This window comes from Prinia subflava, chromosome 17 (assembly GCF_021018805.1).
Source record: "Prinia subflava isolate CZ2003 ecotype Zambia chromosome 17, Cam_Psub_1.2, whole genome shotgun sequence".
Taxonomy (NCBI): Eukaryota; Metazoa; Chordata; class Aves; order Passeriformes; family Cisticolidae; genus Prinia; species Prinia subflava.
In genome coordinates this window covers 7,816,047-7,838,074 of record NC_086263.1, presented here as the reverse complement: position 1 = coordinate 7,838,074, position 22,028 = coordinate 7,816,047, and the positions used below count along the sequence as shown (strand labels likewise).

At 44.8% G+C, this 22,028-nt stretch overlaps 1 protein-coding gene across 1 annotated transcript in view; it reads right to left on the bottom strand.

The window, feature by feature from the left end:
• The window catches only part of ABCC1 (ATP binding cassette subfamily C member 1 (ABCC1 blood group)), a 46,123-nt gene that overhangs the window by 4,423 nt on the left and 19,672 nt on the right, over positions 1-22,028 (bottom strand). The window contains exons 11-28 of the mRNA XM_063414876.1: positions 21,698-21,790; positions 20,236-20,439; positions 17,760-17,906; positions 17,321-17,408; positions 16,773-16,842; positions 15,949-16,075; positions 14,681-14,857; positions 12,955-13,122; positions 12,427-12,604; positions 8,172-8,256; positions 7,036-7,147; positions 5,904-6,111; positions 4,736-5,046; positions 3,685-3,884; positions 3,090-3,216; positions 2,623-2,724; positions 1,479-1,625; positions 382-540 (exon numbers count right to left, since the gene is read on the bottom strand). Of these exons, the coding sequence (XP_063270946.1) occupies positions 382-540; positions 1,479-1,625; positions 2,623-2,724; positions 3,090-3,216; positions 3,685-3,884; positions 4,736-5,046; positions 5,904-6,111; positions 7,036-7,147; positions 8,172-8,256; positions 12,427-12,604; positions 12,955-13,122; positions 14,681-14,857; positions 15,949-16,075; positions 16,773-16,842; positions 17,321-17,408; positions 17,760-17,906; positions 20,236-20,439; positions 21,698-21,790 (2,703 nt within the window). The remainder of the gene's footprint in view (positions 1-381; positions 541-1,478; positions 1,626-2,622; positions 2,725-3,089; positions 3,217-3,684; positions 3,885-4,735; positions 5,047-5,903; positions 6,112-7,035; positions 7,148-8,171; positions 8,257-12,426; positions 12,605-12,954; positions 13,123-14,680; positions 14,858-15,948; positions 16,076-16,772; positions 16,843-17,320; positions 17,409-17,759; positions 17,907-20,235; positions 20,440-21,697; positions 21,791-22,028) is intronic.

Sequence of the window (22,028 nt, the reverse complement as noted above, 5' to 3'; positions counted from 1 at the left end):
GCAAGAACAGCACTGATAGCACACTCTGTGCCCAGTCACAAAGGGGTCCCAAGCAGGTGGGATCAGCCCTTCCCACTCAGGCTGAGCTGTCTGGAGTGTGTAAGTGATCTGCTCCTGAATCCAAAGGTTCTGCTTCCACAGCATGGCTCAGCCACAGCCAAGGTCCTGCTTGTTACCTGGCACAGGCAAAGTGAAACCAGCCTAGGGAAAAAAGCTTGGTTTCAAGTCCAGGAAACAGCAAGCTGAAGTGACTGAACTTCATAGCCCACATCAGAGGAGGAATAACAATTTTCTCTTCAGTACTTCATGGAAAGAGCACTGGAGTGCAAAGAGAGTGCAAAGAGCAAAGGAGTTCTGGTGGTGGCAGGGTTTTGCACCTACCTGAGGGATGATGGTGATCTTGAACCGCAGGTCATGGAGCCCGATCTTTGCAATATTAATCCCATCAATAATAATTTCACCTTCAGCTGCTTCATTAATCCGAAACAAACCCAAAGTAAGTGAGGATTTTCCAGCTCCTGTTCTTCCAACTATTCCAATCTGTTGGGAAGAAATACAGGAACAACTTACTCTGGGAAAGAGCTAAAGCATTTCCAAGCATTTCCACCTGAAACCAACGCATTGCCATGCTTTTGTGGTTATCCACATATCAACAGCATTCACTTTCACACTATGTTTTTTACTTGCCAGTCAGAATGAAGTCTTGATCAATACTTTTCAAATAAAAGAGATTGATGCTTTGGTTGGCTGATACACCTCTTGCCATCTGCCCATTCTAACCACCTGAGGTAGCATTCTGCCCAAATTTGTAGGTAGAAAGTGCACTCAGAAGAAAACAAATGCCCAGTTGGCTACCACAAATAAGGAAGCTGGACAGTAAATCTGTCATACACTGTCTTGCACAGTACCTTTTTAAGCTGCTGTGCAAGATCACACAATTAATAGACAGCACAGAATCCACACAGGACTGGGGTGGGACATGGGTGAGTGCATGGGCAAGGAACCAGGGGGATAAACACACCCATCAGCTTGGCCAGATCCAGAGAAACTGCTTTGAAATCCCATTTTTTTCCTGCAGTTTCATCTTGCAGCTTCTGCTCACTAGATGAGGCTTCTCCCCTCTACTGTAGGCTGTTTTCCTGAGATTATAATTAACTTAGTCTCTGTGCAATCTACTCTTTGCTTATAGCAAACAAATTAGCAAAATTCCCTGGGAAGGGGAGACAAGACAAGATAAACCTCACCTCCCAATGAAACTAGGCCAAATGATACTTGGCAGCCCCACACAACAGTGTCTCTTTACCCACGATGCAGAACACACCTTGCAGAGGCTGAGAGCCCACAACATCTGCACCTACAGCAGGGCTGATACCACAGAAGCTTTTCTAGTTCTTAAGAATCCCAGAATCCCACATAACAGCACAGGGTTAAACCTCTCTTCTGTGAACTTCACACTCTACTGTGAATTCAGTCCTTACCTTTTCACCCCCATTGATGGTAACATTTATGTTTTTCAGAACCAGGTCCAAGTCCTCGCGGTAGCGCAAACCGTAACCTCGGAACTCCACCTTCCCCTCCTCGGGCCAGCTGCTGGCTGGGGCTGTTTGCTCAATGCTCCACTCAGCCTGAAAGAGCCACACAGACATCTCTGATCAGCTCCTGCTTCAACCAACATGGGCCCAGAGGGCTCAGGTTACAGTTAAGAAAAATCCTTCTTAGGGGATAACTTGCAAAAGGAACTGTGATGAGAAGAGAGGGAGAGAGTTGCTTCAAGACAGATGAAATGGTGAGTAGCCAAAGGCTTGGCTGTCTCAAGCCCCGCTTGCTGGATGAATTTTCCTCTTGCCAATGGCAGAATCATGCAGGCAGCACACATTCAGACAACCTGTCTGTGCACCCCACCACAGCAAGGAAACTCTGGGGCAGCCACATGTGCAACTAGAGGCAGTAGAGCTGAGACTCTGCACTAAAACATTAAAAAGCTGGTAAAAAGCTGCTGCCTCAGCCTCCCACAGAGGTGAGAAAGGAAAGAACACACCCTACTGCATTCACTGCCAAATAAAAAGGCTTTTACGTGTATAAACACTGGTCTGCTACCAGAACTTAAGGAAAAAATCTAGGAAGCATCTTCATACTGTTTGGTTGCAAAAATAGTGACCCAGATCAGGGTCAAGTGAGAGGCAAGGCAAAGAGAAGACTCAGGGAACTCTGTACCCATAAAGGGAACAATTGCACATGAAATGAGTTATGTGCTTTGAATCAAAACAAAAAAAAAAAGAAAAACCTTTGTATTCCCCACACTGAGTGCAAACAGAGAAGCACATAAAAACACGATGGTTAAAGTCTTAGGAAACCAAAACATTTGTGCTGCCCTACTGCTCAGCCTTGAACAGAAGAGCACATTTCCTAAATAGCACTGTGTAAACACCAGTGGATACACCACAAAAGCACCAACGGGAACTTCCCACAGAGACCCAGGCTGTCCCTGGCAGGCACTCCCAGCCCTGAGCTCTGTCCCACCCCTCAGCTCAGAGCACAGGCCCCTCCGCCCCGTTCAGAGGGCAGCTGAGACCTCAGAACAGGGCACGGGCTTCCCCAGGTGTGGTGGACAACTCAGTGTACCTCCTTCTCCATTTCAGCATATTCTTTGACTCTTTCAACAGCAACAATGTTGGTTTCCAGCTCGGATGACATGCGAACCAGCCAGTTCAAGTACGCTGTAATCTGCAAGGAGGAAAGAGTGAGAGAGCAGTTCACACTACACAGGTTACCTGCAATAAATGAAAAACATGGACCAACCAAAGCACTGCAATTTCACAAAATGCATAACCACAGGCCAGTTCTTGGCTGATCAGTGCTGGACAGGAAGAAAGCCTAAATGCCTTTAAGATGCACACAATGAGACTCCTTGGCCATGTTCCCTCACAGAGGGCAGCACAGAAGAAACTTCTCAGCATCTTCTCTGATATCATTTGTAATTATTTTCTATGTTCCTTATATTAGTTTCCCATCCAAAGCCATACCAAGGTTCTTTCTGATGCAGTCTAACGATTCAGAGGTTTTGCTCTTTTTGGAAAAGGCAGAATTACCTGCAGTGAGTAGGACACTGAGAGGCCAACCAGCCCCGCGCTGAGTTTGTTGCGTGCAATGACTGCAAACAACGCTGCAAACAGGACAATGCAGTTCCCCACGTACTCCAGACGGACAGCCAGCCACCTGCAGGACACAAAAACATCCTTCCACTACTCCACCACAGAGATCAGGGATGTGGGCAACAAATGGGCTGTTACACATCTTTTTTGTAAGATTAAAAATATGGCATATGTGTCCTGCTAGTGACACAGGCGCTGCAAGATCTGTGAGGTTCTGCTTCAGCAGCATGTGAACCTAGAGGCATCCAAAATTAACAAGTCTTCCAGGTGCACAAATTCCTGTCTTAACTACAACTGCTTTCTGAACACAGGGATCAATAAACCAAAACTTTAAAAAGAATATAACCCAGAAGCAAGGCAGGAACTCTCGGAAAGGTGAGAGATGCAGGAGTAATTTTAATTTCATCGCAGAAGTTTGAAGGAAACATCTCTGCAATGGATTTATCCGCAGAGAACAAGTATGCCAAGAGCTGTGACTGATAAGGAGCACAGCCAGCACATCCTCCCCAGGTCGCTGCAGCCCCACGGGTACCTGTTTGCAACAATGCTGGGGTAGTAAGCCTTCTGGTTCTCATCCACCTTCATGTCGTTCTGCCTGATGAATCGCTTCTGCTCCTCGAAGGCGCGGATGACGCTCACCCCCAGCAGGGTCTCGTTGAAGTGGGAGTACACGGGAGAGCGGCTGACGGACTCCAGGCGCTTCAGCTGCCGCGACGTGGCCACGTAGAACCTCTGCAAATCAGGGCAGGAGAATTATGGCTACACCCACACTGTGTCTGGAAGGACAAGGGGAATCACAAACAGCCCCCGCTGTCTGGGCTGGTAGTGGCAGAGATTCAGCTGACACATGGGAATACACACCTTCTCCAAGGTCTGAAGGACAATTAGGGACACTCTGCTGCCTTTAAACAGCTGCCCATCAACCCATCTCATGCCAGAGCCATTTTCTCCTCTTCCTTTTATCATCAAGTTTAGTTCAACAGTATAAAACACACATATCACCACTTTAAGGTGTACTAACGGAGCCAAAAGGATTTACAAATTCAAGAGCCAAAGTCAAACCCCAGCTGCTTCTCTTCGATCTGTGCTGGCTCCACCAGTTTCTAGGAGTAAAGCCAGAGTGAAGCAAGCACACCCTGCCCACACAGGACAGAAGTGAAGGGCTGCCATCCACTCTTTGCTCTGTAGACAATATTCTGATGAAACAGGCACATGAGCAATACACACACATCCCTCTACAGGCTACTCCCATGTTTGGAAAGAAGTCTTGCAAAAGCCCATGTTTTCCGTATTTGGGCTCTGAGCAACAAGCTGTGCAAAATTTGCCACAGAAACTAATGGTATTTTTATAAAGTAGGTATTAAAGGATTAACTTTTGCACAGAAGTCATTTTACACTTGACAACGGAAGGAAATGTCGTGCTACCATCAGATTATCAGTAAACCATGCAAAGCACTGTCAGTCAAGCATGACTCAAATCCAACACATTAAAATCCCTCCTCGTGCAGGGTAAGAAGTGTCTCAAATAACAGAGGATGTGAATAACCAGGCTGGTCCTAGTTCCCCCAGGTAACACCCTTTACCTGCACAAACAAGTAGAGAAGTCCCAGGGGTGGAATGATGACAGCAGCTATGGGTGTGGCCAGCAGGATGATGATACAAGCCCCAATCACATTAAACGTGGAGCCCATGAACATCTTGATGATGGGTGGAATGGTGGAGTCAATGGTGTCTATCTCCTTGGAGAAACGGTTCACCAGGTTCCCGCTGGGGGTACGCTCAAAGAAACTCATGGGAGACCTGAGGACGTTGTGCAGCAGGTTAAGGTGCAGGTGGCGTGATGCCAGGATTCCTCCTATTGACACAACCATGGAGTAGCCAAACACAGCAATACCTGAAAAGGAGACTCATTATTAACTGCTGCCACCTCTCACACAAAGCATTTTCCTCGTTTTGTCATCACTCAGCATTAGCATGTCTCTAGCACAATAATCCTGAGAACTACAGTTCACTTCAGGCAGACTTAGGAAATATGTCAAGTAGTTATAAAAAAAATAAAACCAGTCAAAATATCATATCCTTTTATGATAATAAAATTTAATCATATTCCTTTTATGGCTTCTCCATTACAAAAATTTGTAATTTTTGTATTTCCCTGAGCAAAAATCTTTCCCTGAGCAAGAATCACTGAATTTGCACTAGGCATTTGTTTTTTAATGTGGGATTTTCATAGCAGTTCTGAAGTGGGGTACTTGGACTGTTGGGTTTCACAGCAAACAAACTCTAAACCACAAAGAGGACACAAAACAAAACATGACTGAAGCAGCCTCTGTGCAGTGCCCTGGGTGGAGCCACAAGCAGCCAGAGCAAACCCCAGCCAGGGCAGTTTGGGCTGCAGGGAGGCAGCACAGCCACAGCCTGCTGTGACAAACTGCCCCTGCAGACCACGCCAGCACAGTTTGCTGACAGGCCAAGGAGACACTTGTGAGATCAGATATTTTGTCACAATTCTGGCTCATCAGCCAGCAAAAAACTTCTCACTTTGAGAAATGTCATTTACAAACGAAAGGAAAAACACTTTTTGTAACTGAATAATTGTATATGTTGGTTTGCTTGCTTTTTTTTTAATTCAAGCTTTTAATTCTTCCATGAAGATCCACACTCAAATCCTTAGCAAAATGCTGTTGCAGGCACCAAGAGCATTAGAAACACTGAATCAGCAAATCTTAAAATACACAAGACCAAGCAAACCTTGAGAAATTCCCAGTGCTCCATATACTCCCAGTCTGAGAGTTGTGTTCTGCTGTGTCCCATTGACAACAGGATCATCTGTCCATAAACTCAGCCAGTAGTTGGAAGCCAAGGAGGCTACATGATTACACATGAAGAGGAAAATGGCCAAGAAAGACATAAAGAGTCCAATGGCTTTCATGTAGTCCCAGTACACTGATGCCTTTACCTGGAGACAAAAGACAAAAAGAAATACTCATTTTGCAGCTAAGTCTCAAAACCAGCAACTCCCCTTGTCCAACACCTATTTAAAGTCAGTATCCTTCCATCAGGCCATGAAAACACAGCAGCTACACTCCAGAGAGCCCTGCTTGGGAACACATGCTGCAAAGCTTTCTGTGGAGACACGCCAAACCCAACATTCCCCCTGGGCAGGCACACATCATCCTTCCCCTGTCATCCAAGGGAAGGGAGGAGCAGGGAGGGAGCTGCCTGAAGTAACACAGAGCATCAGTGGCAGAGCCAAGCACTTCACGGAGGAGTTCCAGTTTCTGGCTCTCTAACCACAAGATTATAAAGCCTTTAAACCAACCCTTGCTCCACATGGCTTGGATCCTATGATCTATCTTTAACCAACAACAAGCAATCCAAGCTTGGATTCAAGCAGCATTGCTAGGAGCTGTAAGTGCCACTTTCCCAGGAACCTCAGTCTCAGGTTTCTCAAAAAGCCCTGGGTACCCTGGGATTAGATACTTATGTCTACAGTGGAAACTTGGCTTCAATTCATCTGAGTCCACTGCAGCTCACTTAATGAAACTGCAGTTTTCATTAGGTCACCTAATTTGTCACAACCTCTCTCCAAGGAATAGCTGCAAGGTTTTCATTTCTCCATGTACACTTTGATGTGGTCAGGCCCATCCTCTCACACAGAAATTTTGTGTTGACATTCCTGCTGCAGGCAAACATGGGGCTCAGGTTTGGGAGCAGAGGGCACAGCAACACTTCCATCAAGCATTACACAACAAGCAGCAGTTCAAGAATTCACTCAGCCCACTCTCACATCAGTTACACGGTCTTCAGAAGTTGTTTTCTTCTGAAACAGATTTTTCCAGAATTGAAAGAGGGCGCAGGAAGTGGGGACTGGAGTCCTTACCCTCCCAGTCTTGGCTGTGTCAGCCTCTGTCAGCTTCCAGGAATTCTTCTCAGCAAGTGGCTTCTGCAGCTCTGCTGTGCTGCCCTGGTGCTGTGGCTTCCCAGTGTCCCTGCTGTACGTTGAAGAGTTACTGAGCTGCCTGTTTGAAGACATTCATTTTTTAATCTTCCCTTGACACAGGAGGAGTGCTACCTCCCAGCTAGGCTTTGACAGTCCACAGCTCCATGTCAGTGGTTCACACTGCCATGGAGATGTCCTAAGCTGCCCTCATGGGGCCAGAAGTCCCTCGAGTGTCCCTCCTCCCCTCAGTGCACCCTCCAAACCCTCCCTGACAGCACTCAGTACCTGTGTTCAGGTGCAAGTAACAGGGTCACCAGATAAAGAAGTCTTGGTTGCACAATCCCACTCCACAAAGAAAACGCTTTGTGACCATTAAGAGCAGCCTTTCCCAACCCCATCATCAGCACAGCAGCTGCTGCAGTGCAGAAAGGGCACCCACATTCCCCTCAAAACACCATTTACCTCCCAGGCACTCATTAGCTTCCAGAAGTACAGTGTCTAGAGCACCATAAGAATAAGGCAGAGCCTAGGAGATGGTTTTGGGAAGGTATGATCAGAGAGATTGCAAGCAGAATAGCAGCTGGGTCAGACTAAAAGCCCTCTTGGCACTTCATCCCATCTGAGAGCAGTAAAATGCAGAAACCTTGGGAACACACACAAAGCTGGACTAGCCAACGCAGCACTCTCCCTTTTACACAAGCCAAACCCGTAATATCTCACTACTACACCAGAGCATCTTCACATGGAAGGAGTATCAGGAGAGTTGTGTGAGTGCAGACGTGAGTGTGCAGCAGTCTGTGCCAGCCTGGAGCGGGGCTGGAGGTTCAAATGCCACGTGGCAGCAGCTGGGAGCCAGGGCAGCACCCAGGCACCCCGAGGGACTGAGGGCAGCCACTGCAGGAGGGACCTGGTACAGACACAGCAGCCACAGCCCTCTCAGGCTGCTGCAGCCAGCACGATGTGTTCTCCTCTAGCAAATACCATAGCCAGCAAATGGTGTGTTTATTCACATCTGAGTGACTGGATGGAAAGGATGGGGGGCAAGAGCAGAAAAAGAACAAAAGGAGAACACCCACCTATGTATCAGCTTTCCAGGGGCTTCATTCACAAGGACTCCATTCTCCATAGGCCTGCCTTCCTTTGCAGATGGACTATTTGTATCTGACAGGGTGAAAAAGTAAACATGAAAATGGTTAGGCAAAGAGACACAAGCATCTCATTTCAATCCTAATCACCAACTGCAGTCTTAACATGCAAACAAAGCAGGGAACACAAGTATTTACAGATAATAATAGAAAATTGGCCAGGTGAAAAATCAATACAGTTCAACTCCCAGCAGGGTAAATTGCCAAGACAGGAACATTTATTTTTCTAGAAAATATAGGTCAGTAATAATGTAATATAATTATGAGGACGTATTTTATGTTCAAGCATGGAACACCAAGTCACATGTGACCCACTCCATGGAAACAAACCCAACACTCCAGCCACTCCTTTTCAAACCACAGCTTCTACATAGTTAGTTAAAAATTATTTTTATTTTAAAATGCAATGTGAAGACATTCTTCAAATGATGGAGTGAAGCTGTAAAAACAGCAGGCATGTGCTAGTAACTTTGAGTCTTCCTGCAAAGCTGAACAAGAAGAAATGTGCAAAATCCTGGTGTTTCAGGCAATTGCGGGAATCAAATCATTTTAAGCAAGAGATCTTCCCATGAGTTGTTATCCCACAACATGCCATTTGTACCAAGATGCAGCACACACAAGACAAGTGTCTGAAACACTCCAGAAAACCTGTCAGCTTGAAATATTAACCTTTTCTGAGCAGTTTAATTCAGTGTAATGCAGTGCCATGAATCAAACTTCTAGGTTCAGGTTATGTCAATTTTCCTTATAAAAACCAAATGTCTGACTCCTAAAGAGTTAACTGTCAGTACATGGAATTCTGTCTTCATGTATGGAAGTTAATTCAGAATTTGCAACAAAGAGTTCTGCATTTTTTGAAGGACCTATGCACAGCTTATGCAAAGGTATTGACCTGAATATGCTCAAAAGATACTGAGGAAAATTTGTGTAGATCAAGTCTGGCATTTTCATGTTTTTATATAAAGCAAAATATATGCATAAAACAGATCAGCAACAATTAAGTGTGGGCTGCTTTCCCTCCTGTGTCTGCAAACTGAATACTGGCTCATTACTCTAAAAACCCCAAAATAAAATGTTCAGCATGGTCTTAAAAAGACAAAAAGCAGAAAATGTGGAAAAAGTTCAATTATTTAGTTCTTATTTATGTGAAGAAGATCAAACCAAGATGGGACTGCTGGTTATTTTAAGCACTTGACAGCATTTGTTTTGAAAGGTTCCCATAATGAAAAACAACAATTCCAGCAACATACTGCCATAGAACATTGCTGAAGAAAACAAAACCACAAATAAAAATAAACCACCCTCCCCTAAAAGCTCAAATTTGACTTCATGTTGTAGGGTATGAGGATTTCTTGCTTCTGCTGCATTTAGCTCTGAGAACAAAAAACAAAATGCTCGAGACTGCCATAGTAAATCTGACATTTGCACTTAGGGTATAAGCCCACTAATGAGGGTTGTGCTGAAAAAATTACCCAGAAATTATAAAAGGGAATGAAAAATACCCAGAATTATAAAAGTACCCAGAATTATAAAAGGAAACAGCTGTGAGTACTGAATCCACATTTGAGAACAAAAGGGACCCTCAAGGCTCAATCCTGACTGACACTTCTCCTGGCACACTCACTACACTTCTAGGTCCAGGGTGTCTCTTCGAAAGCTAATTTAAAGTTTCCTCATGGAAGCCTCTGAGACACAGAACTGCTGCTGCTGAGTTACCTACAAGCTGCCACACAGCAACTGCTGCAGCTCACACAACTAAGGACATGCAGGCCATGCAAATACCTTCTACTGTGCAGATAAATTCTTCTAACAATGACTCAGGCTCTTGTAAATAAACTGCAGCTACTCATATTACTCCAAGGCAAGCACTAATACAAAGCCACATGGCAAACAGTTACCTGTTTCCAGAGGTTGAATCGTTCCTTCTAATGAAGGATTTGACTCTAAAAGCATACATAATTAACTTTTTTCCAGAATACACTCTGTCATTTTCCATCTTTAGAACCTCACATCCAAGTAGAACAACCCAAACCACAAATCCCAAGGCAGAATCGAATTTGCTGAAATGGACCTATCTTTAATCCCAAGCCACAAACACAGTTTTCCCAGCCAGAGAAAGCCCACGAAGCTGAGGATGGGAAAGGCAGCAGTGCAGCACACAGGCAGAGGCAGCCCTCAGGAATCCCAAAGGGGGAGGAAGGCTGGGAGGCAGCAGGGATCAGAGCTGCAGCCAAACTCAGGGGCTGGGCAGGAGGAGAGGCTTCCCCACCCTCGGGGCAGCAGATGGATTCCAGAAAGCACCAAGCCACCGGGTCCCAGGCTGCCACCAGGGAGCTTCAGACACAGGGGAGCCTCCCTTGGGAAGTGGGTGTGCAGACACCCTCCAGCCAACTCAGCCTGACTCCATCACACACTGCTGTGCTCATCCAAGAGCCTGTGATTCTCAGAGAGGCTGACCTTTTACACATTCAACAAACATGAATATTATCCCCATGAATCAGACAAACAATGCCTCTACTTTTCACTTTTTACCACTGGCAGAAGATCATTTGACTAAAACTGATGAACAAATTTGCTGCCAATGGGCCAACCCTGTGACAGAGCAATCCCCTCCAGATCACCAGGGTGGTACTGAAGTTAGAAGTGCCTCTTACTAGAAAATTGCAGAGAAGCACTGGCTCACTTTCCAAAAGAAAATTCAGTAATTAAATGGAAAAATAAAGTAATTTAATTTAATGAAAAGGATTTCAAAACCTGCTTTTCCATATTTGAAAATGGGATAAGACAAAGACTAAAAGAACAGGGCTATTAAATGAGGCAGATCTTCATATTTAAGTTAATTTGTGAACTGCCTAGGGAAGCACAGAGGAAGTTAATTTGCCTATGAGTTTTGCATACACTGAAGACTGCAACAAGTCTGACTGTGCCCCAAGAAGCTACGGAAAATACACAGAATTTGACTTGATTCTGCTCCCACAGTGAGACACCCACCCATGCAGTGTGTGCTGTTTAGAGCACCCACCCTAACCAGAATCCCAGTCTGCAGAGCAACAGCTGGGAGAGACCTTTCCTAGAGGAATGCAACCCACAGCAGGGCAGCCTGAGCTTGGGCTTTGAGATGACAGATCATCCCCAAATCCAGCTCCTTGGCAGAGGGAGCCAGCAGAAGATGCCACCTTGCACAGGCAGGAACAAACCCTGCCCTCTCTCAGACTCCAGGGGCAGCCTGGTGCCAGCCTGGATTGCAGAGTTTTCAAGAACAGGGCAGAGCATCCCAGACCTCCCACAGGCAACTCTGCCACGGGCACCAGGAGCAGCTCCCTGCCAAAGGAAGTTCTTCAACACATCTTTAACACTTGCCAGCTGCATCAGTGCAGGTAAACGTGGCACCATTTCCACTCTGCCCCTGATGGACGCATGAGGAGCACCCAAAAACCACCTCTGTGTTCCCTCCGGGGAATGGGAAGGAACCAAAGGTTTTCCCAACAGATGACAAAGCAAAAAGCAGGCTCAGGCTCAGGCCCTTCCCTGTTCCAAAGCCTTCTCTGCAGCACTCAGCATCTGCTCCCAAACTTTTGTCATCAACTTAACCCCAGCCAGCACCATGCAGACACCCCCTGCACTTCTCAGCAGGAAATCACCACAGGCAACCCAGGGAAGAAAACAGGCTGCAGGCAAAGACTGAGTTCCCCTACTAAAATCCAAAACTGCAACTGTCTGTAGATAAAAGAAAAATAAATCTGAAGTGTATTCCTGTACCAGTGCAGCTCTACAGCTGTTTTGTAAAGCAGAAGCAGGAGTCAAGGACAGCAGCTAGAACACTGAGCTGCTTCCTCCTCCTCCCCATCCCCAAAGGAATTAGTTGCATAATGAAGACCCATCTTAGCAGAGACAGGAAGGGTGTATAAACCCCAGCTGCCCTTTATGCAGTCTGGCTACCATCTGAATTTTGCACTGAGAGGAAACTTTACTACAGAGCTGTTACACATTTCCCTAATTTTAAGAAAGAATGTGTGTTTAACCTCACAACCTTCAACACCCTCAAGAAATAAGCACCTCTCCCAATACAGGCAATGACAAGAAAGAGTAATTTCTTTTAACTTTCCTACCAGTCCTACAGTTTTTCCTGTAACAGGACTCACTTATTAACATGACAGACATCAAGAGAGTTTATCTGTGAGCTTACCACTGTTTTCCATGGTCTGTTCAGCATTAGCATATGTACGAAGAAACTCAGCAAAAGCCCCATCCTGCTCCAGCAGCTCCTGGTAAGAGCCCATCTCAGAGATTTCTCCATCAGTCATGACCAGAATTGTGTCCATTTGAGGCAGATAGTTAACTGCATGGGTTACCAAAACCCGAGTCTAAAAGGCAAAAGAATAAAAAAGGGTTTCTGTCATCTCAGATCAGTGAATACCATGGTTGAACTACTGCACTTTACTGCCTGAATTCTGTGTATAAGAGAAAAGTAATGAGGGACAGGTATGCAGCATTTTTAAGAGAACATTGTCTTGATTTTTCCATCAAATAATTCTGAATTACAAAAACCTTTCACTACAAAAATGTCAGGGCTTTATAAAAGTCCTCAAAAAATTGCAGAAGGACCCTTTCATTTTTCAGATGTTAGAAACAGAAGTCTAAATATGCAACTTGACAAACTTGGAATCCTTTGAACTCAGCCAAGAAAAAGAATTCTCAAGACATTATAACATACTTTATTTTTCAGGATTCCTTTTGGTCCAATAACTTTTTCAAAAATATGTTTCCCAACATGAGCATCAACAGCTGATAAAGGATCATCAAGTAAATAGACATCTGCATTGCAGTAAACTGCTCGAGCAAGACTGACTCGCTGCTTCTGTCCTCCAGACAAATTCACACCCTGGGGAAACAAGAAAACAGGATTCTTTATTTACAGCTGAAAGAAGATGTACTGCTATAGTTTATGAAAGACACAAGTCATAGGTGGTTTATTTAAATTAGAGGAATTTCAACAGTGCATGAAACAGATCTTCACAAATCATTTCAGTACCACAACAGCATAAGCAATCAGTCCCAATCCTTTTTGCAAGGAAGTGTCTCTCTTCTGTTCTCACTGTCAGTGAAGGGCTAGCCAAAAAGAAATAATATTTGCTAGTCTTGTAAAGCAATTAACCCTGACTGGCCCATCTAACTCTGCACATTCAGAGGCTACTTTTCTTCTCAGCTGGATTTCTACAGTGTGATTCAAGGAAAAAACTCTGTTCACACTGCACAGTGTGACTGGCCTGCTGACCAAGGAGGAAGAGAAAGCTGCACCTTCACTGCACGTGGGGCTGTCAGCTCTGTGCCCAGCTGGGAGCTGCAGCCCCCTGCAGCCAGCCCTGCAGCCAGCCCTGCGCCCAGCCCTGCGCCCAGCCCTGCGCCCAGCCCTGCAGCCCCCTGCAGCCCCCTGCAGCCAGCCCTGCAGCCAGCCCTGCAGCCAGCCCTGCAGCCAGCCCTGCGCCCAGCCCTGCGCCCAGCCCTGCAGCCCCCTGCACCCAGCCCTGCGCCCAGCCCTGCAGCCAGCCCTGCAGCCAGCCCTGCGCCCAGCCCTGCAGCCCCCTGCAGCCAGCCCTGCAGCCAGCCCTGCAGCCAGCCCTGCAGCCAGCCCTGCAGCCAGCCCTGCGCCCAGCCCTGCAGCCAGCCCTGCAGCCAGCCCTGCGCCCAGCCCTGCGCCCAGCCCTGCAGCCAGCCTTGCGCCCAGCCCTGCAGCCAGCCCTGCAGCCAGCCCTGCAGCCCCCTGCGCCCAGCCCTGCAGCCAGCCCTGCAGCCAGCCCTGCAGCCAGCCCTGCAGCCCCCTGCAGCCCCCTGCAGCCCCCTGCACCCAGCCCTGCAGCCCCCTGCAGCCAGCCCTGCAGCCAGCCCTGCAGCCAGCCCTGCAGCCAGCCCTGCAGCCAGCCCTGCGCCCAGCCCAGTCCCTGAGAGCAGCAGCTCAGGGAGCCCAGCAGACACACACACACCCCCCTGCCAGCACAGCACCATCCATGCACCTTTCCAAACCCCACACCACACCTGCTGTGCTAACCAAGGGCCAGATTTGGGGTGATGGTTGTTCTTGTGGACTGTGATTCAGATTTTTTGGTGGGGTTGGAGGGGTGTCTGCTTGTTTTTAATGAAACGGAAGGGTTCAGATGATTTTTCTCTTCCTGTTTCTGTATATTTTTCTGCTCTATAACCATGGCAACTTAGAAACAATTAAAAACTGTCACTACAAGATGGTTCTGTATTTGTAACTGAGGACAGGTTTCCTCCCCTATGAGGCTTAAAGAGAAGGAAAAAACACTGTTCAAACCTGCCTCTTGCTCCAGAGGATCTCTGCTCTGAATGTTTTAAATTCAATACAGCTTCAACATAAAATAAGAGTCATAGCCTTAACTACAAGCAACAGCACTGTTATGGTGGAGTGGGTATTGAAATACCTTTTCTCCTATTTCTGTTTTGTCTCCTGAAGGAAGAATCTCAATATCAGGCAGCAGGGCACAAGCCTCAACCACACGCTTGTACCGGCCCTCACTCATCTCCCTTCCAAAGATAATGTTATCTTCCAGAGTTGCATTTTGGACCCAGGCTTGCTGAGGAACGTAGGCTACAGAGCCCTGCAAGAAAAATAAAGTTCAGTACTTTAGACTAAGCGTCTGCACAGAGAACCAAGGCACAGCGGGGCTTTGTGAGGCAGGCAGTGTTAATCACCTCACAAATTACCTACGGTCATTTCCAAACAAAGCAGTTCTTGGGCTCCCACCTCCTCCAAAATGTTATTTTTATAATCCTCTCTACAAGTGAATGTAACAAAGTGCATTGGTGGAAAATAAAGGACTTCAAACAAAATACGATTAACATAAACCTGGAGGAAACATTTGTTTAGAGAGCGTTTGCACAATTACTGCGTGTCAAAAGTCATTACTTCTTTCATATAATTATAAATTATGTTCTGCACAAAAGAGTTTAATCTGGAATGCAAGTGTTTAACAAATGCACCCCTCCAAGAGATTTCTGCAGAAAGCAGAGGAAGTGGTTTTCATATAAAAGTCACTTCAAAGGAGGAGACTGAGATAATGGCAGAGTATTCTGCTTTGAGTATCAGTTCTGCCTTCTCTTTCTGCACTAATAATTAGTGATTCAGATCTCAACTACTTTATTTTTCCACAACAATTTTGAAGGTGGCCAAACCTACAGACTTTTAAATGCGACAGATTTGTTTTGCTCTTGAAGTAATTTTCTTCCCAGGTCATTTTTTCCCTGTTAGCTCTGTGCAGTTCTATGTCTAACAAAGACCAAACTGCACCAGCAGCTTTTCCCATGTTCAGGTATCTGGGTGCACCCTCTGTCCTTGTAATTCTCTGTTGTCTGAGAGGTAGAACCCAACACTGCTCTTCACAGAGAGTATGTAACAGGATCTCCCCCGCTCACACCCAGCTGCTAACAAGACTCACCAGAACACTCATCTTTGAGTGTCCATTGGTTTATTTGGCCAAATCTGACACCAACAGATTTGGATTAACAAATTTGGATTGCTTAACAGGCAATTACACAGCGTGCAGGCTAAGGCACATACATGGTTTGCCATGGGAGCAGACTAAAAAGTGCCTTCCTTTGAAAGGTTCTTCCCTCTTCAGACCACTTGGAAATCTAGAATCCCTCTGGCGATACCCACAAAGAGCTGAACAATTCTCCAGACATGTCACACCTTGACCACCACGTAGCCTTCCATTTTGTCCATCTCCCCCAGCAATGCAGACAGCAGTGAAGACTTTCCACAGCCAACTTGACCAACAACAGCCACCAAGGAGCCTTCAGGAACAGTGAAATTAAGGCTGAAATAAAGTGCACAGAATTCAGCCTGAGACTGTAACTGTTTGAAAAGCCAAACCTCTCACTCAGAAAGCACCTAGTTCTCCTCACACTTGGAGCATAGAACATAATCTTAATATGTAATTAGCCAAAAGGGGAAAAAAATAGAAAGAAAAAAAGCACTGTGACCCAACCTTGCCAAGATTTCTCTCAGGTGCTCTATGAACACAAATGTAAATACAGCGGTTTTGTCCCACAGAATTTGCCATTTAAGGCCCAAGAAAAAGCAGCCAAAGTTAAGGAAGGGAGCAGGGCACAGGGAGGACACAGCATCACTGTCTGCTGTGTGCAGCCCAGGATCAAGGACAGCAGGATCAGGCTGTGGATGGAGCAGCCTGTCTGCGAGGGGCTGCCCTGGCTGCATCCCCGAAATGGAGCTCATCCCATCTGCAGCACGGAGCCACAGCCTGAAATCCCCAGCAGCCCTCTCCTCCAGGATCCCTGCATCTCCTGCTGCCCCCCTCTGCACTCCATGAATGCAATAAAATAAATCCCTCTAGTTCATAAAGCCCCAATTGAAAAAAAATATAGAGGAGTGGTATTATTTGTTATCCTTCTTTATGGCAACACACTCTTCTCCATATGTACTTTATAGTTCAAATAGAGATCATTTATGATGCAGCAAGCTTAAGCAGTGGAATAAAGGGCACCAATCTTTACCTGTTCAGCAAAGGAGGATCAGCTTTGGCCCAGCTAAACGTTGCATTCTTCACAACTATGCATCCTTCAGCTGCAAAGAGAAAACTTGTATTTATAAAAGTACCAATGCAAGCAGCTAAATCGTGTGGTCACAATCCAAAGTCAATCCAAACTCACATGGGCAGAAGTATAAAGCTACTTTTTCAGGATTACAACAACCCACTGCTCACCAAAAACTTGTGTTCTGCTATTACTGAATTTAGCAAGACAGCAGAGGTTCCAAGGCCACCCTTACTCAGGAACCAGGAGGTACATGAATGTCAGCCACACAGACATAACAACTAATCCAGCTGCATCTCCAGCACTGCAAAATCAGTAGTGGAGAGGAAAGAAACTACCTGAGAAGGAAGAACCTTTATACAACTTTCATTTTACAAACCCCCTTCTCTGTTGTCTGGCTCAAATTTATCAGCAAAACCCACCAAAAATGCAGTAAATTTGTTTTAGAAAGCAAAAATAAACCACCCAAAACCTGCACACACTGATTTGCACCAGGCAGAGAAACTCACCCCCTTTGATGGGACCCCTGACGATGCTGTCTGGGTCCAACTCTTCATGAGACAGGAACACCCTGAGGCGCTTCAGGGAGACACTGGCCTGCATGGAGAAAGGAAGCAAAACTATTTATACCCTGCTGGTTACACTGAAGTGCTCACTGTTTTGTGCCACATACACAATATATCATTATTATGCACTCCTAATCCCTCCTTAAATACATTGCACAGCTGCTTGGATAGCCAAACCTTCACTCCCTAACCCACAGGAAATAGGGGTGATATAAGGAACACCTATCCACCATAACTGGGATTATTTTACCCACAGGAACTGCAAGGTCCCTTCCAGAGGTGGCCACATTTCCTCAGTGCTCCTCCTCTAAGCAGGGGAATGTAATCTTTCTACCCAGGGCCTCCTCCTGCACAAAAAACCTGTTAATGACTGAAGTCTTACTTCCACTATGTTGCTGATGACCATAGGCAGCATGTTCAGTGGAAACCTGAGGATGTTGAATAATGCCAGAGAAACAAAGGCCTTCTGAGCATCCAAGACATTGTTCTTGTCTATCAGGACATACACAGCAAACGTGGACAGGGCAACCTGGAACCAAGAATAAAGGCCATAGTGAGGGCCATGTCTTAAAGCCACCAAGTCACTATAAACCAAAGAAAGAGGAATGATCTGATAACTTTCTGTTCCTGACAACATTTTTTGCAAAACAAACATATGATTAAAATCTGCTGTTGTAAAAAGAAGGTGATGGCTCCTCTAAAAAGAGGCAAGTGCTCGCTTTCCTCACACAGCAAAGATGAAACCACAAATGTCCCAGGCTATTTGTGGTCACACAGCAGGAGAAGGAAAGCAGAGGAATGATCACTGGCCATTTTTCCTGATCTCTTTCAGTTTCATGACACTGCTCAAAGTATCAGACACTGGATCAGTAACATATATTGACAGAAAATTTAGAAGCACTCCAATAATATCCTATTTTACACTTTGTAGAGACCACCACAACCCTAGATTTCCAAATACAGCCCACTTTATCAAGGACAAGAAACTTGAAATGTTATTGCATTGCAAAGATGAAGCCTTTTCTGTTGGGAACTGTTTCAGTTTCATACTGAACAAGAAAATTACACTGAGCTATTGTTATCATGAATCATAAGCTATAAAAATAATTCCAAAAATCCATATACTCTTTTTTTTAATGTGTTGAATAAATTATAGTAAAATTAAAGCAAACCAAGTAAAAGCAGATGTTTGCTTTCACAACTATTCCCTTCATAGTGTTTTCTTGTGTGATAATACCCTCACACCTCAGCATATCACAAGATCCAGCATCTTTTTCCCACAGACTGCCACTTTAAAACAAGAAATCATAAACCTCTGGCATCCTCCCTCCTAAAAGACTTGAAATAATGAGCTCTCCACCTAAGGAACAGTCTCATCTAAGCACAGCATCCATTGAAGGCAGCAGTATTTCTGTTAAAAAGCTGACTGCTGTGAAGACATGCACTGTTCCTGGTGCAGCAGCTGACTCAGCTGTGCCTTGTACAGTAGCTTGTTTGTACAGCCCTTGGTTTGGACAGCCACATCCCAGGGAGAAAGACCTCCCCTGGAGATCAAAAACAAGACAGGCCCAAAGAATAACCTCACAAGCAGCATGTCTGCACTCTCATGTTACCAGCAATTAGTCAGACACACACCCTTATCAGCACACCAAGCAGCAGGGGAGGTACAGCAAAATAAATGGTTCCCTGACACTGTCACTAAAGAAAGTTTTTAAAAACTCAGGCCTTGGAAACAGGAAGGAGTAGAGGATATAAAAGTTTTGAATGTCAAAAGTGCTTTCAATAGGCACTTGCAATAATTTTTCTCATTAAAACATACAAAAAAACCCCCAAAAATCCAAGAAACAAGATGTTGAAGAGCAGCCTTGCACTTTGGGTTGTGCAAAGCCCCGTGGTGCCAGTGCCACACATCCCCCGTGTGTGCTGGAACAGAGCTGCACATTACACCAGTCTGTTCTCTCCACAAAACAGCATTAGGGAGTCCACCTGCAGAGTTTTATTTAGAAATTTCATTTAATAATGTATTTATATTATGATAATCTCAGACTTCTTTTAGAAAAGCATTCAGTTAAGAATGCAGCTGATGTTTCCTGCCCAGGGCACTGCTTCTCTGCCTTTCATCATGCCCCGAGCTTAATGTAAACACTAAAAATGTTTGCAGGGAAGGAATCTGAGCCTGGAAAGTACACTTAAACACCTTCAACTGGAACAGTACATATTTTATCCTAATGTAGTCATGGCTTTTAATTCTTTCTGCGGACAAGAGCAATGGCCCCTTGTTCTAATAGGGTCTGAGGCAATTTTGATGTGATCTCACTCTTCTCTCCCTTGTATTAGTTGAAATGTAAGCTAACCACAAACATGGGAGGGATGTTTCACATATCATGGATTTTTATTTTTTTAAGTAGGAATTTGAAGCCATCTCAGGCTACACAATGGTTTTGCCTCTTCCCTCTTGTTCTTACACAGATGCTGGGAGAATCCTGGCCAGAGACACTCCTGGAGCACAGCATCCCATTCAGTCAGGAACTCTTATGTAAGGACCTGCTGCTCTCAGAAACACACTGAAATTAGGGAGTTTTTAAATTCTCCTAAATCTGACCACATATTTCATCTTCGATTCCTCAAGTACTCTACTAAAACAGGAGGGGATGCAGAGGAGGTTTTTATTTTCCAATACTTTGGCCATTAACGTCTAGCATCCATCCAACTGGAATGTTACTGAGTTTCAAAGAAAGCACAGAGAAGTGTGACCCCTAAGTGTTCAAGGACCCAACATCATGGAGGGCATTTTGGTGCTGCCTTGGAAAGCCCAAACCCAAAAAAGCAGAAAAGACTTCTAGATTTGTTTCACTTACCAAAAACGGAGCACAAACCCAAGTGAAGGTTGCCATTGCAGCAAGGTAAGCAGATTTTTTTAGGACTTTGAGTTCTTTCTGTCTGATCTCTAATACCTTCTCTCTAAAGGCTAATTCCCAAGCATAAAGTTTCAGAACTTTAATCCCATTGAGAATTTCATTCATCAGCTTAATTCTGTCGTCTTTGCTCTTCATTTGAGCCACCTAAAAACAACATTGCAAAAAATAATTAACAGAGCACAATACTTGGCAGAACCTCAAAGTTCTGAGCTTTGTATTTTGCAATGGCAAATTTACCTCATTATCATCTAAAGCTTACTAGCTTCCCAAGCAGGAAATCTGAGATACTATCTGAACAAACAAATATGCAGAATTAACAAGACGTTTTCAACCAATTGAAAGAATGCCTCATGTAACTACAAATCCAAACCAAGATCAAAACAAGTGTGGTATTGGTTTAAGTGTGATTAATCCTGCAACAGGGAGCCCTGGGACTCAGGTACAATATGCAGTTAAAAAATAAGCCAGTGTAAGATGTGCAGCTTGAATGTAACCTTGGAGCAAACTTCCTTTTGGTTCATTTTCAGCACTTTCTGATGGTGTAATAAGGTAAAAAGCTTTCCATTCAGCCATTCTTAAGTTTTCATCTTCCCACAATATTGTCATGAGGGCAGTGCAAAGCTGAACTGCTGTTGAGGCAGCACAGGCAGCCAGCAGAAGGCACTGGTACAGCTGTGGCAGGCCAGGTATCCCCACTTCTCCCCTGCATGGGAGTATGCTTAATGGGGTATTCTTAATGAATTTCTAGAGCTAAAAGGTTTCACTCTGATATATCAGTCTCCTCTGACATTCAGTAAATTCAGCTAGTAGTGAAGTCTGTACCACAACACACATGGTGGGGCTGTTGGAAGTGGTTTTAGTGCCACAGAAAACTTGAGTTTGTCTATGCTTACTTATGCTCACTCTCTGTAACAAACTGATCCTCACTAAATAAAATCAAGAAGGATCAAAAACAGCCAACAATTAAGATTTCTTCACCTCTCCAGGAAACAAACAAAAAAAGGAACAAGCCACACATCCTGGAAACATGAGTATTTCATTCATGGCCATTAGGTTCATTAGGCAGACAGTGGTTTACCTTTGCACTTTAGCTCTTAGGCAAATTAAAAACTGAACTAATTCCTAATAATTCAATCACTGGACATCCCATGAAGCTGCCTAAAGTGCTACCTTGGTCCTCACTACTGCAGGTTTTTAGACCATTACATACAGATAAGCTGCAAGGCTGAAAAATATTTTTATTTTTTTGTGTTTATTCTGAATACACAACATCTCTGACCTTTCTTTCCCTTTGCTTTTTTTAAGGGATAGATACAGAGATGGAAAAAAAATAAAAGGAAAAACCTCCAGGAACAAGTCAAAGAGTAGGTGTTCCTTAAAAGCACTATATAGAGGTGCTAACCTGATAGGTTTTTGTCTTCATTGCCATCACAGCATTTATTGGAACCAGGAGGATCATGACAGCCACACCTGCCAGCACAGGAGGACCTAAATTCTGAAAAGTATGTAATTGTAAGCATTTATTCAACCAATATTTTAAAATCTTGGCTCAAAGTAATGCATACATTACAAAAAAATTATTCTGAAATAGGCTTTCAGCTTGGAGGAAGATCAAGTAGGAGCTTAGGTTAATATCTATATACTTTGACTCTTGAAACAAACAAACATATATATATATATACACACCCCATATAGAAGTACATATAGATCAATCTCTCCCCAAACAGTTCTCT